Below are 15,113 nucleotides of genomic sequence, written 5' to 3'. Positions count from 1 at the left end.
TGGAACTGTTGCTGGAGATAGTTGTCCTTGAAACTTGTTGCCCCCATGTGAGGGCATGATTTCACGAGGCCTGCAGAGTATTTGTTCCACTGCTAAGAGCTGACAGGACAGTCCTTTGCTTTTCCCTTTACAGAAATAAACTCATTGCAGGAAAAGGCTTTGAAAGAACCCAGTTGGGATTCCATTTTCTTTTTAATTATTTCTCCTCTACAGTCCATCATCATTGTTAACACATCTTAATCTCCCATCATAGACAAATTTTGAAACTCTCCAGACTATTGTGTGGTGTTTCCATCTGCTTGGCTGAATAGATGCTTTAAGGTTTAGGAGTCAAAGCAGAGTTCAGGCATTATGTGTGACTTGTGCATGCAGATATATTATTGGGCACATTTTTTTGGTCTAGTACTTGTTAGCTAAAATCCACAATATGAGTGCAGTCTTGGCCCTTATTCTGACCTTTGTACCCTAATAAAGCTTGGGATTTATTTTAGTAGGTCTTCAGCCATTAAGTAATGTGCATATTAGTGTGTAATTAGCCATATCTGACCCTCCTCTTGGGTTTACCCCCCTCCCCTCTTTCTTTATCCTGCATAGAAATTTCTTCAACACACTGTTCATCACCCTAGTTTCCACAATACCTATTTGGTTTTCAGGTGCAACTAGAATGTTTATACAACATTTAATTTCTGTGTTTGTTGGTCTGTGCTTATATATGTACATAGTGGATTATTTGCATTCTTTACCACTTAAAACGCTCCAACTCACACACACATCCTTTGCTCTGCTTTGTTATGATTGCCAGCCTTTTTGTCCCAGTTGTTGGCATCTTCCACTGTGTAGTAGAAAACTGATGATTTCTCTGCTCCCAAGGAATCCAACTTTGCCTATCTGACCTGAATTTTATTTATGTTTCTAGTGGAAAAATTATGGATGTGTTTTACCTGACCTCACTGTCTGATCTCTTCATATCTGTCACTTTCCCTAACCGTTTATTCCCATTTATTTGAGTTAATCCATCTGTTTTCATGATTTTACATGGAAAAGGCATCGGTAATTGTGTTTTTTAAGAATGCTAAGAATTCTGTGAAAACAGAAACCTTTCCTCTATTAAACACAGTGTAGATACATTCAGAGAATGTTTCTGGCCAAGCAGAGGTAAAACAAGGCTGTATGTTTCTGCATTAGGAGACAAAAGCTGTAAAAGAATTCTAAAATCAACAGATGCAATGTCTGTAAACAGACATACACAAATCTGTTGCTGCTTGGTATTTACTTATACGTGTGTGAATCACCTAGACTTCCTCCCATGTTGATCATGACAATGTTAAGGACCAATGCAAAGAAAATATAGATTTTTGGTTACTGGTATGTTCCTCTCATTTAAAACCAGATAAATAATTCCTCTTGTTCTTTATTGCATGTGGGGATAGTGATGCTCCTTTGGACCTGAAGATCAAAGCTAGCATGCTCTCAGATATGTTCACCCTTGTAGGTGAGTGTAACAAAAAGCTCCTTGAACCTTTCCACCATTTAAAACTAATAAAAGGTATGATCATGAGCATATGCTAGAAAGCACTTGGATATTAGGTTATTACATGAGTATAATAAAGGAGAATTCTAGTTAAGGAGAAAAAATGCATTTAGCACTGGGAAGTTCTATGTCAACATTTCAGCTTCACACTGTAAATAATCTGGTTGTTTGCGATGTTTAGGTGGTATTAAGAGTTTATAGTTTCTGTATTTTAAGATGCCACTCTTTGTTTTAAGCAAGTAACTTCTGCTTAATTCTCAGAATCAGTGTTTGTGCACTTTGAGGTTGAACATGTGGGTTCTGTTTATGCTTTGTAGAAGTGGAGTCATAATTGTGAAAGCTGCGTGACTTCCTAGTGCAAAACACCTTTTAGGCATCTGTAGTACATCTTGGTTCAGTTACTTGAGCAACTTACCCCTAATGATTAAAAAAAAAAAAAAAAAGAATTGTCATGTATATTCAGTAGCCTGCTCAGTTATTTGAGAAAGGAAGTCTATATCTATGCTGCTATACAGTTACCCCTCTTACTGATTAAAGCATGTGCATTTAGAGCAAGATCCAGCTTTATTCCAAAAATGTAATGCAGTATGCAAAGTTTGGAATTAAACAACACTGGACATAAAAAAAAAAAAAAAAAAAAAGCATCCTTTTCGGTCCTTGAGCAGGGACGAGAAGTCTATGTATAGACTAAGATGAGAAACACTGGGTTTATGTTTCAGGACTTGCCTGTCTTATAAACTGTCATATGGCTTCTGATTCTTACAGGCTTTGTATGCCAGGATCCAGGCCAGCGGTCAGGCCGGGCCATTAATCATTCATCTGAATCTGGCAGGAGAAATCTGTACCAGAAGCTGCAGGTAAGTGACTTCAACAAGCCAGAGCTGAAGAGAGATAGCAGGAAAGTAATTCACATTGAATTTGGCTCAAAGGTGAGAAACTCAGTGAGTGAGGGGCCTACAAGAAAGAGACTGTTTGTCAGGGAGTGTAGTGATAGGATGAGGAGTAAAGGTTTTAAACTAAAAGAGTGGATTCAGATTGGACATGAGGAACAAATTCTTTACTCAGAGGGTGGAGAGGCACTGGAACAGGCTGCCCAGAGAAGATGTGAATGCTCCATCCCTGGAGGTGCTCAAGGCCAGGCTGGATGGGGCTTTGAGCAACCTGGTCTAGTGAGAGGTGTCCCTGCCCATGGCAGGGTGTTGGAACTGGATGGTCTTTAAGGTCCCTTCCAACCCAAATCATTCTATGAGTGAGTGAGTTTATCTGGATTTCCAGCAAAACTACAGAAAAGCTTCAGAGAATGCAGCTGAGCTATGAAAATATCTGTTTAGGCATTTTCATTTTGTTGTGGGCAACAAGCTTCCAGAAGCCTAGAGCTTTGTGAATGTATTGAAGACCTCCTCCTAGGCAGGAAGAGCTTTTGCATTTGAAATGTAAAGCTTATTGCACATATACTCCTGGAATCTCTCCCTGCCTTTCCCTTGGATCCTTGGACTGAGGCCTGGTGTGGCTTGCTGTGACTGCACATTACCTTTTCTGCTGAGACGGCACTTTCTTAGCACTGTAATGCTCAAGGGCAACTGTTCTGTATCTCCTTCTGGCTCCACTTGGATCCCATAAATAGCTGTGAGAGTGGAGCAACCACAAAAGGCAGGGAGATCCCCAATCTCCTTTGAATTTTTACATGAATGTATATCTTACCAGGCAAGTAGACAAACAGAATATCTTGATATTCTCTGCAGCTGATGTCATCCTGCGAGGAGCATTCAGCATGGCTGTTTAACTCAAACTCAATTGGGAAATGAAGTCGTCTTCATTCAGTAATAGAGTACCAATACACTGTCCACCTTTTGGTTAAGGGAAAGTTTATGGAAATCACAAGACTTTGCTTCTTGTAAAATTTGTAATTTGAGATGTGTAAATAGTTGCTAACATGACATTTAAACACCTATAGATTGCCTGGTTGAATCCGAAGCTTCTGAGGCTCATTTTATAAATAGGGCTTCATGCAGATCTCCTCTGATCATAAAGGTGTTCTCTGTGGCAGAAAAAAGATATATTAGACAAATAGTAGAACCATTCCAGAAGAAGGAAGTAACCTTTTCTGTTGCAGTAATTATATCAGATCCTAATAACTTGAAGTCTTTTATATGAAAAAATTGTAAAAGTCTCAGAAAATTGAACCGGAAGCACTGAATTTTAAGGAGGTTTTAAGCTTATCAATTTATTTAGCTTAAAAACTACAAATATTTGTAAGGTCGGGACAGCTGAAACCTGCAAAGATTCACATGACAGAGCAGTGGTTACAAGATAAGACTAAATTCTCTTTTGGGACACTTGTCTGCTTCACCTACGCTTACTGGGAATGGCCTTCTGTGATAGTTTTCCATGACTGTTTTATTAAGAATGTGATTGGGAATCGTACGGGTAAGTAGGTCTGTAGATCTTTCTGTGCTTCAAGAGTGTTTTGGCCTGCTTTTTGCTGAAAGTGTTTTATTTCAGGTTTTGCCAAATTCTTGATATTTCTATACCTACTCTTGATTGTGGCTTCTTTGTTATTATGACCTCTTTTTTAAAACTTCTTCAAGATTTCTAAGTTTTGTTTACATAGGCCATCTTTAATCATAGGAATAGTCACTTCCTGGGAAAGAAATCCTGATACCAGCATTCTGGGTCATGAGATAATTACGGTGACTTCTGTTGTCTGAGTTTCACCAAACTGGACTGCAAGTTCCTTGTGCAATTCCGTTGGTTTGACTCAGAGCATTTCTCCCTCTAGAGAGATGAACAATGTAGTGGCTTCCTTTGTAACTTGTTGATTTGGTCTGGAACTCTTTCAATTAATCATAAACAATGAAGGGACCTTGGCCTGATTTGTATGGACAGAGTATAGAGACGAACTTGGCAGTAATACAGCTAGAAGAGATGGATAGGTCTCCTGAGAATCCCTTCCTATGCCCTTGGGCACTAGAGAGGAGGAAGGCAGCCTGACTACCACTAAAGGCAAAAAGAACTGAAGCTCCTATGATAACAGTTTTCTTTCCAACATACTGCTGCTATTGACCTGGTCTTGCTTGTAGGCCTGATGCCAAAGGAATCCTTATTAAATAATACAGGGTACTTTTTAACATTCTGCTGATGTTTCTACACCTGTACTAGATTGTTAAATAGCATCTTGTTTCTCCACAAGAACTGGAATGATGTGGAGACGTTTAAATGAAATAGCTTCTGTTAGGATTCTTACTATTTTTTCTTCCATCTGTTCTATGAACAATTCTACTTGGCAGCATCTGTTTCTTCTCAATACATAGCTAATAAATATTTTCCTCCAGGTAACTCTTATCTTACAAAAATATGAATTCTTGTCTAGAGAGTTGAGTTCATTCATCCATTCCAAAGAGCAGTTTTCTGTGTGCTTTTGCAATGCCTCTGCAGGATTTTCAAACAGTTGAGCACATCAGAGTTTACCATTAGTGCTGTATCTGTAACGAGGACAGGATACATTTGTGGTGGATTTGAGCAAGATCTGGAATGAGGTGATAGAATCTGTTGACTATTTCTCTGGACTTCAGTTATACCTGTTTGCTTTAGGGCACTCACCGTTCCTCTGCAGCTCAGGCAGGGATGATAGTGTTTTGAAGAACCCGAGGTTTTTATTCCCTTTGTGCGTCTCTTGCAGCGTCCTGTGTCTGCACAGTCCCAGCCAGCAAGCACCAGACTGGTAAGTACTGGACTTGATTCAACTCCCTTCACCAAAATAAAGAATGTGTTTTCATGTTACCTTGTGCACAACTGGTCCCAAAATATATTTTACAGCTAAGTAGCCTGGGTGTGAGGAAAAAAATAAGGTAGGGGAAAGGAGGGGAAGCCTAGAAAAGAGGAGATGGATAGGTACTGGAATATATTTGGAATACATTTCCCTGTTGTAGGAGCTAAGGCTGGAAAAGTATTTAGATCAGTACTAGCAGCTTAAAGAATAGAAGTATGCGGGAGGCAAGATCAGCTGCATCAAATCTGTCAAAGTATTTAAGCCTGCAGGTGTTTCTGGACTGCATTTTTAAGACATTTGATAGGGATATTTAAAGAAAGCTCGCTTTCTCTTCATCAGTTGATGAAGACAGCGGCAGCACAGCGTTCTGGATTTTATAAGATACTGAAAAGGAAAATATAAAAACTAAGAGGTGATAGGAAAGCAGCAGCATATATAAGGAGTGTTGTATCAGACGGGAAAAGGGCAAGCAATATTTGTCTATATACTACAGAGGATGGAGTAAGTTTGGGTGAAAAGGATAGCACAGGTGAATCTGTATTGCCAAAATTCAGGCTTCACAGTAAGTGAAGTAATTATTGTCTGTAAGACAGTTATCTAAAAGAAACTACAAAAATTTGAGTGAACTGGGTCCAAATTGTTTGGAGGAGATTAGAAGAAAGATTTCTCACAGATAGTGGAAAACCATAGAACTATCTTTGGTATAAGTCAGACTGATCCACCTTTCTAGGTGTCAAATTTGGCACCCTCCTTGCAAGCCATATGGACAAATCAATGTTAGTGTACAATTCTAAGCACCTGGCTGTATGGGGACGTGGTAGGCATTATTTTGCTGCTGGGCTTCATGGGCTAGCACAATATATGATTGATTCTAATTTTCTGCAGTTTCCCAGCAGGAAAGAAGGTAGCACAGATGGAATCATCTTGAGATCCTAATTCATTCTCTGGGCTGCCATTTAGGTCATTCAGTATAAGTTTAGCTGAGGCTATGAGAAAAGATAAGACTGGAAGAAAAAAGTCTGACTGAATAATGAGGTTTCACAGAGAATAGGAAAGATCTTTGTGCCAACTGCTGTCAGTGATTAGTATAATGAGAATCATGATGTGGGAACCAAAGATGCTTTCAGAATTTGGAGGTAAATCAAAGTGGTTGGATTTATCTGTACTTTTAAAGATAAGCTGGGTCAAAGAGGAAGCAAGAATTTCATGAAGTTGGAGACGTTTCTGTGCTATAGCCAGAGAGAGTCCTGCAGTAAAGGAGGAAGTGGAGGTTACTGAAGCAAAGTCGTTGAGCTGTGCTTTTGGCTTGGAGGAAAGTTTAGGAGGAAAGACTAAAATCCTTTCCACTTAAGGCCATCTACTGCATCATGCGAACCTGTCTGGTTACTGATTTTTCTTTTCTTCTACAAATGCTTTTGTCTCCTACCCTCTCATCCAGAGGGTGCCCTCTTGTCTCATCTTGTCTTGTTTTATTTAATCAGTTTCCATTAACAAAATGTTTCCGTTGGCACCTGCTATGCCAGTTTTCTCTTTGAATTTTTCTCTGCCAGTCACTGCAGCCTAACTCACTCTAGTGCAATGCCTCTTGCTGTTGTTGCTTTATCTGTAGATTCTGAATAGCGCACAATTTCTAATGAAATAGAGACTGGAATTCAATTCCAATTCAAGCGGTCCTTACAAAAAATTATAAAACCTGATGTTGCCATGAGTTTAGTTTTATATGAGCAGTATGGGATATTTCCCTGAGCTTTTCTGAATTAAGGTTTCTGTCACGTTTTTCACTTCTTTCTAGGCAAAGAAGGCTCTCTAGTGCATTCTTTGTTTGTTTTCCTCTCAAGAGGAAATTTGAATTTTATACAAAAGCATGAAAACTTCTAAGATAAACTCTTTTAATGCATTTTTTTATTATAATTATATAGATCAGATTCTTAAACAGCTGTAGTGCAGAACCATGAATTCTGGCTTTAGTATTCTGGAGTGTAGATTCTGCTGGAAATGGGGTCCTGGAGTTTGAATGTGACTTTTTTGTTTAAAGTAAGTTGAGAGAGGAAGGGAAAGACTTGGATTCACACTGTCTCTGCAGCGTACCCGTCCTCTGTCTGCCAGTGATGCTGAAATGAAAAACATGATGTCCTCAGGCAGGGAAAAAGCAACAGGAAGGCAAGGCAGCTCTGTGCTAGGTCTCTCCATGGAGGAGGTAAGTAGGTTATTAAATATCTTTTGTTTACCGTGACTTTCTCTCAATATATGGGATCACTTGCTCAGCAAAGAGCAAGGGCACATGTCTGAAAAACGTGACAAAAGTATAATGTTTTTGGAACAGAACTACTGTGTTTTATTGCCTCTGCCCTCAGTCATGCCAACCATATATATGCGCTCCAGGCTATGTTGGACTCCATCAGAATTTAAATGCAAGATAAAATTGCCTAAAGATGTAATATGTACTCACCTCACCCCCAGGACTGTAGTAATAGCATTCTTGTCCTCCAAAATTCAAGGATTTTTCTTGGGTTTGTTTTTCATTATATCTATTTTGCTAGCTATTTTTTCCTCTTTTTATTCTAAGATAAGAGTTCTTCGTCGAGTGAGAGAGGAGAATGAACGGAGAGGGGGTTTCATCCGCATATTCCCAACCCCAGTAACATGGGACCTTTATGGGTAAGTATCAGAATCCTTTAGGATGGCTTACTGTTACACTGACGCTCTGTATTGAGGAGTATTCTGTGTTAGGTACATGTAGATTAACAAGATCAGCAGTTGTGAATTTACTGAGGATTTTGGTAGAGTTTATTCTTAGTGCTGAGGATTCTTTTTTTCCTGATCCCTTGTTTTTAACTTCTACTTTGCTTAACTGCACCTTAGAGAAGGCTTTTAAACATTATTTTACAAGTACTGATACTGCTTTCTGTCAGAATAAAAATGTCTTCACTATAAATAATCTATTGCTGCTATCTGCTTTTACATCCTGCTGCATATACTGTGTACCTGTGTACTCTGTCATTGGGCCATAAACCCAATATAGGACTCATCCTGTGAGTGGTACTATACTTTTTTCTTTTTTTTTTTTCTCTTTCCAGTCTGTAATATTTCTTTATGTCTCTTGCTTCTTCAGGAACTTCAGCTAATAATTGGTAGCTCTCCTAATGTTCTCTTTCTATTATAGTACAGCATTTTGTTTCGATAGACTTTCTGGGATGTTCTTTATAGATCACCTCTTTCTGTATTATGCTGCCTTTCAATATGTTGAACTCTAGCTTGATACGTCATTTATTTTGTTTTGGTTTGGTTTTAGATCGTTTTTAGAATACAAGACGTCAATGAACTACATGCTGGCCACGCGTCTGTTTCAGGACAGGTAGAAAGCTTTTGAATTTGGGAGGGAGGCAAAGGAGACACAAACAGCATGAAAAGGACTAATTCCTCACTCATCCAATGTTATAAACACCAGTCTGTCATTTACAAGGGTAGTAATAGTTGTACATCTCTTTTCTAGTGTGCCAGTGACTGTGGAGGTTTCCTGCATTTTTACATGACTCAGTTCTGAATCCAAGGGCAAAAAGGGCAATACGTAAAAGGCATGGGAGTCATTGGTGTGACAGATGACACTGTAGACATGTAAAACCTCCAAGCACTTAGTTTTCTCCGTGAAGAGATGATATAGGTGGTCCCTGCTTCCCTTTTTGTTTCAAATTTAAAGTCACATCAGAGCTGTCCCTCATGTAAAATAAACACTGGAAATTTACTCCAGAGGTTTAGTATCCCTATCTCTTGACCCATGTGAGCATTATTTGATGCCTCTTCCACTGGCTTGTGCTTTGGTTCTTATGTCTAGCTGAACTTCCATTGAGAGTTGTATGCACTTTCACTGTACGATTAGCATCCCTGCTCTTCCTCAGTTTTTCTTACCCAAGTTCTATCGTAAGGTTACTACAGAATAAAGGTAAGGTTGCTGACTAAAAAGACAATATTAACAGAAATTTTTCCTGTGTCAGCACTGTAATTTATTTTTTTTTACTGTGTGATTTCAGGGATGTTTCTAGAGGTTTAGCTCCATGTGACATCATCTCCAATTTGAGTTAGACAGATGCAAGCATAAGTTGCAGAACATCTGTTCAGAGTTCCTCTTTTAAAGCCTTTTTTCCTCCTTTAAGATAGGATTAAGAGGACATTCTGTAAATTTGGCCATTTCACTTTATATATGAAAGACTTTTTCTTGAAGTCTATGATCAAGAATGAAAGGTAATATTTCCCCTTTTTCCCTTTGTAGGGACAAGATGAAAGGAGACTTCGTCACTGGGAGATCCCGGTAAATTCCTTTTAGAGAAATAATTTGAGTTTTTAGTATTTATTCTAAATTTAGATTTCTACAACTTTGCCGTAAGTCCTGGGTCTATTCTACCGGAAATCAATCAGAATAAGAAGAGGCTGTGTTGCTCCCACCTCTCACAACCAATTTTGTCAAGTAAACAGCAGTGAGCAGTGTCCCAGCATTTGGAAAGCTAAAGTTTTTGTTGGATTGGCCCTTAAAATTGCCCCTTTTAGGATTGCTAATCTGGCATTTCTGCTGTATTGATGAGCATTACACGTGAGCTCTATCAAAAGGTTACATAATGCATGAGGATTTTTGACTTCATACACTCATATATTCACTTTGCTAGATCCAAAAGGTAAATGGAACAACAAAATTTTTCTGTGGATGTTCCCATCTGCATCATAAAGAACACTTTGCTGGTTCTTTCTGCACTGGCAGAAAATTACAATGTTTGTTTCTCTTAAGGAATCTGGCAGGGCTCCTTCTTGGGTTTAGTCAGAACTTGTAGAAGGGTTCTCACTTTTCACCTACATTATGTTATGTTTCTGACCTAACAGTGAAGAACAAGCTATCTACGTAAAAGGTTTTGCAGGCAGGATTGGAGTCCACGTGCTCTCTCCATACTCCTGTCCCTTATTTTGTATTCCTGTTGTTCAGTTCAGTTTTCCTCAATAGTTTTGCCTTGAGCTGCTGTATATTGGACAGATGCTGCTTAGTTCTTAAAGCGAGACAATAGATAGATGAGTTTGGGGGTTTTATGAAGTACTTGCAAGATGCACTTCAAACATTTGTACACTTTAAATGGAGCAAAGCTAGGCTGATCATAACTTTTTTTTCCCATGTCAAGAAAACTGTTTTTAGAGGAAATTTACTCTGAGTTTTTGTATCATCAGGGAGAGAAGTATAAAGAGAGTTTTTGAGGATGCCTCTCTATTATGCTTTCCAGAGATGGTCTTAATGGGAGGCTGGATATGAAGCTGGAAGCTGTAGACTCTCATGCTCCATTTTATGAGAGAAAGCTGCTCTCACTGGAGTTACGGAAGCGCCGGCGATGTCACGGCAGGGCTAGAGCAGCACGGGCAAGATCATCAGGTATGAATTATTAGAGAGTTAGATGAGCATCTAGTCAAAAACAATTAAGAGGGTGGTTAATTCATTTTTGTTGGTTTGGTTTGTTTGTTTGTTTTGCCCAGAGAATTTGTGGATTCCTCAGCCAGGAATTCCTAGGCCAGGCTGGATGGGGCTTTGAGCAGCCTGGTCTAATGGAAGGTATCCCAGCACATGGCAGGGTTTAGAACTAGATGATTCCAACCCAAATAGTTCTATAATGCTAAGAAGTCCATTCCCACCATTCCCACCCCCACATATATGACTAAACGTAATCAATATTTTCTTGAACAGCGGCTCGTAGCTGCATTTTGGGTACAATAATTTGTCAGTATGTATGTGCCTCTATAGTTCTCCAGTTTTTCAGAGAAAAATGAAAACTTGGGACCTTTCAGGCTGCATTTTCTGCATTACAGTGACTCTAAGCTGTTGGAAGGAGAAATCCTTTTTATTTGAACCAGTGTGGGAAAGACTTAAAAGGATACAGAGGGGAATGATCCTCATAAGTGGCTGTTCCTTAAGCCTTTATCTAAACTCTTTCCAGTAGCTACATGATACAACCTTTCCCATGGCAGTCAGTATATTATACAATTACTTTTGGTGCTATGTTAAGTTATGCGATCTTTATTGGCACACATGAAAGCTTAGTTTTCTTAGCTTTGGTTTTCCTGATGCACAAAAATCCAAAAGGTGAACTTAAGGCCTGCCAATGAGACAGGAAAGTGCCTTTCTTTTATTTTTTGCTTGTAAAGTTAAGAACCTTGTTTTGTCTTGTGAAATTGAGAAAATGGGATTCTCATCTGTTTAATATGCAAACAGAAAACCAGAAAGAATAATAAAAGGCAGCAATAGCTACCATGATATTCTAAAATGGTGGTGGTCTTTCCTTCTAGCAGAAGAGTTGAGGAGTAAACCAAAGGTAATAGATAGCAGGAGAGTCTCCCTGTCTACTTTTTTTTTTTAACCAGCAGGGTTGATTTCTTCTCTACTACAGGGATGTCAGAACCGACAAAGCTGTCCCTCAGATCAGACATAGAAGGTGAGGAAGAAGAGGAGGCAGATGAAGATGAAGAGCTAGATGGAGCTGTTGGCTCTCTTTCGGACACCCAGGTGAAAAGCAAGCCAAAACTCTCTGACTTGGTGAAAACAACTTGCAAGGAGCAGTTCACAAAAAAACTTCATAAGAAAACTGGAGATGGAGGAGAACCACTTGTTGAAAAAACAGATTCAAAACCTCGGTTTAACTTGCTGCAGATTCTTCAAAAGAATGGAAATCTAAGGTGAGAGATTTCTGCATATTGCCCTGAATTTTGACTGGCTGCAAATACCTGTTTAAAATATGGAGGATTTGGACTTAGTGCCACATTATGAATGGGTGTGAGGAGATAAGAGGAGCCTAGAGTAATGGGCCTGGGTTTTTGTCTGTGGCCTGCCTAAGTGACTAATTGGCATAGGAGGGAGATATTTGCAGAGACTTGACAGTTTACCTAAATGCCTGACCTGTTAGATCAGTGTAAAGCATAAGCTGTAGCTTCCATTGCTGTTCTTTAATCAGGTGATGTAAGCTGTTCTTCAGTCAACTTGGACTTCTGAGCCACTATCTTAATGCGAGATGCCTGCTATTGAATTCTAAAATTTAATTCTTTTTCTTTTAATTCTCTGCATTTCTAAATAAATAGGTGTAAATACATGTTAAGCCATTCAAGAAAGGTTGGGAAGGAACATATCAGTGCTGCCTCTCCATAAAAATACAAACTTCTTCTTTTTTTTATGCTTATATTTTGTATGATGTGTTTTTTTCTTTTTTACCTCTAACAGAAGTTTCTGGTGCTCAGGGGCAGCACCTTCTGAGAGCAGGACAAAAGGTCATTTGAGAGACATAAGTTACTGAAACATTTTGTTGCCTACTGTTGAGCTTGACAGTGTGGATTGACTAAATGTTTAGAAGTCATCTTCCCCCTTAAATGTGGGTAGTAAAACTGCCCATTTGCAGATGGACATGAAGGACAAAAAGTGATCATACAAAGCTGTGTAGGAGGATTTTACATTTTCTACATAAGAAATACTGTTTTGCATGATAAGTGTCTAAAGATAGATAAAATAATTGTTGCTTGTTGCTGCCTTCTTAGTTTAGTTTCTGGGAGGATTTATGAATTATCAAATGGATTTGGGGATTGCTTAGAGGTTTTCTTCTGGCAAGAACACTTGCTGTAATGACAGAAGATTCTGAAACCTGTTCTAAGGACGGATGTAGCAATGCTGTCATCTACCTATATATAGAACTGACTCTTGCCAAGAACGTAAGCTCTGTCTGGTGTTCCTGGCAGAATCTTGCTCAGCACCCAGTGATGTTGGGATTCCCCCACAGAAGTAAGTCTTGTGGTGACTTCATGTCCCAGGATTGTGCTGGGCTTGGCCTCATCCAGTCTGTCATTGATGAAAGCTTTGCTGCCGGGTCAACAGGCTGAAGAGCTGAAGTAATGACATTTTCATCCAAAAGAAACCAGGACTGTTCCAGTCAGCTGTCCTGATGAGGCAGCTTCTCTGCCTTCCTTGCAATCGGCGTTATTGATGGAGAGGTGACAGTGGAATTGAACCACAGAATCACAGAATGGTTTGGGTTGGGAAGAACCTTAAAGATAATCTAATTCCAACCTCCCTGCCATGGGGGGGAACCATGTTCCCCACTGTACCATTCCCAGGGAAGTTGAAAGTAAAGGGAGAGAGTAAACCTGAGACAGCCTCAAGTTTCAATATTCCACAGGCTGGAGGAGGGGCAGCATTTTAATTTACCTCAAGGACATTCTCCAGTTTCCTGTTTTGGGAGTCATAGAAGTGTCAGATACAGGTCAAGAATTGTACTCCTGTTCTCAAGCTGATGGTGGAGGTCCTGAACTCCTACCAGACTTGAACTCATGGTCATGAGGTGTTTGAGTTGCACCTAAAACAAACTAGGAAGCCCTACAGAGCCCCCAGAAGAGAATCTTTTCTGATATATGCTGGCATGGTGATTAGAGTATTAGTCAGGGTTCAGGCTGTTCTTCTGATGTTGCACTCACCTGGGAAGAGAAGGTAGCTGTGGTGGCTGGCAGCATGTAGAGCTTGGAGGTGGAATATGGCCTGTGGTGTATTCTGGAGGTCACTGGAAGACACAAATCGTAACCAGGCAGTTTTATCATGTTATTTCCCTCTTTGGGCTGGGCATAGTCTTCCAAAAGCATCAAAAGCTTATGATTAGGCAGAGGCATGAGTATTTATAATACATTTTATTTTAACTTCAATTCTTATTTCCCAACATATGTGAAATTGCTGTGCATCGTTTGATGTGCAGTTATGTATTGATCTTTATAGGTACCATTGTGTTGTATGAGTTTTGTAGCACTGTAAAGAAGTGTTCCTGAAATTTGCAGGCATATAAAATAGGAAGATTTAAGTTTCTGGACTGATGTTTTAATGAAGTCTCAGAGATTTGTGTAGATAGAGTTGTGAGGACCATATAAGTGTCTGAGAGGATTCCGAAGAAGCAGAGAGTAAGTAGACAAAAAAGGGTGAGGTTCCTCAGGAATAGGTTTGAGACTGATTTTCATAATCAATTTAGGAATGATGTAAAATGTAGAAATAAGCTAATGAAGTTTGTTGATGGAAAAGACTTGGGAGTTATTCCATGAGAGAAAAGTAGTGGAATAAATATGGGAAGAACTGGATGACCTTGAGGATAGGACTAATATAACTAGGATGAAGTTCATTAGCACAAAGTGTAAGGGCAAGCTCTTACAAGCTTGTAACTTACAGCAGAAATTCTATTGGCTGAATGTTCAAGTGAAAATGAATTATAAGGAAAAATACCTTCCAAGCTTGTTGATCACAGGTTTGTGAAGCTCTAGCTCACACATGCATGAAAATACCGAATGCAGTCTATGCTTTATTGCTTGAGATACTTCTGAGACTTCACTTGTTTGGTGTACAGCTTCTAACCTCTATGTGTTCATGGAGGGTGTGGCTGGAACAGGTGGAGAGGAGCTGCTAGTCTCATCGTGGTCGGTGTGCTTTGTAAAAAGAGACTGGAAATGTAATAGTTTATGCCAATAAAATGAAAAGGATGTGATTGCTGTTAATAAATGCATTCCCCATCAGGGGTAAAATTATTTAAGATATAGGATAATGCTGGAAAAAGAAAGCAAATATAACCTGTCCGTGAATGAAGCTAGGCTGGGTAGTAAAAGAAGGTTCCTTATTATTAAAACAGTTCTGGAATAACATTCCAGGAAGGTAATGGGTTGAAAAATTTTATTTGTTTTAAGATGAAATGTGATAATTTTATAGAAAAGGTTATGTCAGAGCCTGAGACAGAAGGGCAATCTGTCACTGACACTAAAGCCCATCTGCCTCTATGC

At 39.3% G+C, this 15,113-nt stretch overlaps 1 protein-coding gene across 5 annotated transcripts in view; it reads left to right on the top strand.

Annotated features, from left to right (window-relative positions):
• The window catches only part of TTLL5 (tubulin tyrosine ligase like 5), a 124,784-nt gene that overhangs the window by 32,603 nt on the left and 77,068 nt on the right, over positions 1–15,113 (top strand). For all 5 annotated transcript variants that reach the window (XR_014693184.1, XM_084519582.1, XM_084519581.1 and 2 more), the window contains 9 exons: positions 1,431–1,492; positions 2,297–2,388; positions 5,211–5,252; positions 7,384–7,497; positions 7,867–7,958; positions 8,593–8,655; positions 9,568–9,606; positions 10,559–10,704; positions 11,714–11,999. Coding sequence is in view for 4 of the 5 variants with exons in the window: in XM_084519582.1 (XP_084375708.1) it covers positions 1,431–1,492; positions 2,297–2,388; positions 5,211–5,252; positions 7,384–7,497; positions 7,867–7,958; positions 8,593–8,655; positions 9,568–9,606; positions 10,559–10,704; positions 11,714–11,999 (936 nt within the window). In the remaining variant the exon portion in view is untranslated. The remainder of the gene's footprint in view (positions 1–1,430; positions 1,493–2,296; positions 2,389–5,210; positions 5,253–7,383; positions 7,498–7,866; positions 7,959–8,592; positions 8,656–9,567; positions 9,607–10,558; positions 10,705–11,713; positions 12,000–15,113) is intronic.

This window comes from Aythya ferina, assembly GCF_964211825.1.
Source record: "Aythya ferina genome assembly, chromosome: 5".
NCBI lineage: Eukaryota > Metazoa > Chordata > Aves > Anseriformes > Anatidae > Aythya > Aythya ferina.
Note: the sequence above shows the minus strand (reverse complement) of the source record. Positions and strands in the feature narration are given on the sequence as shown.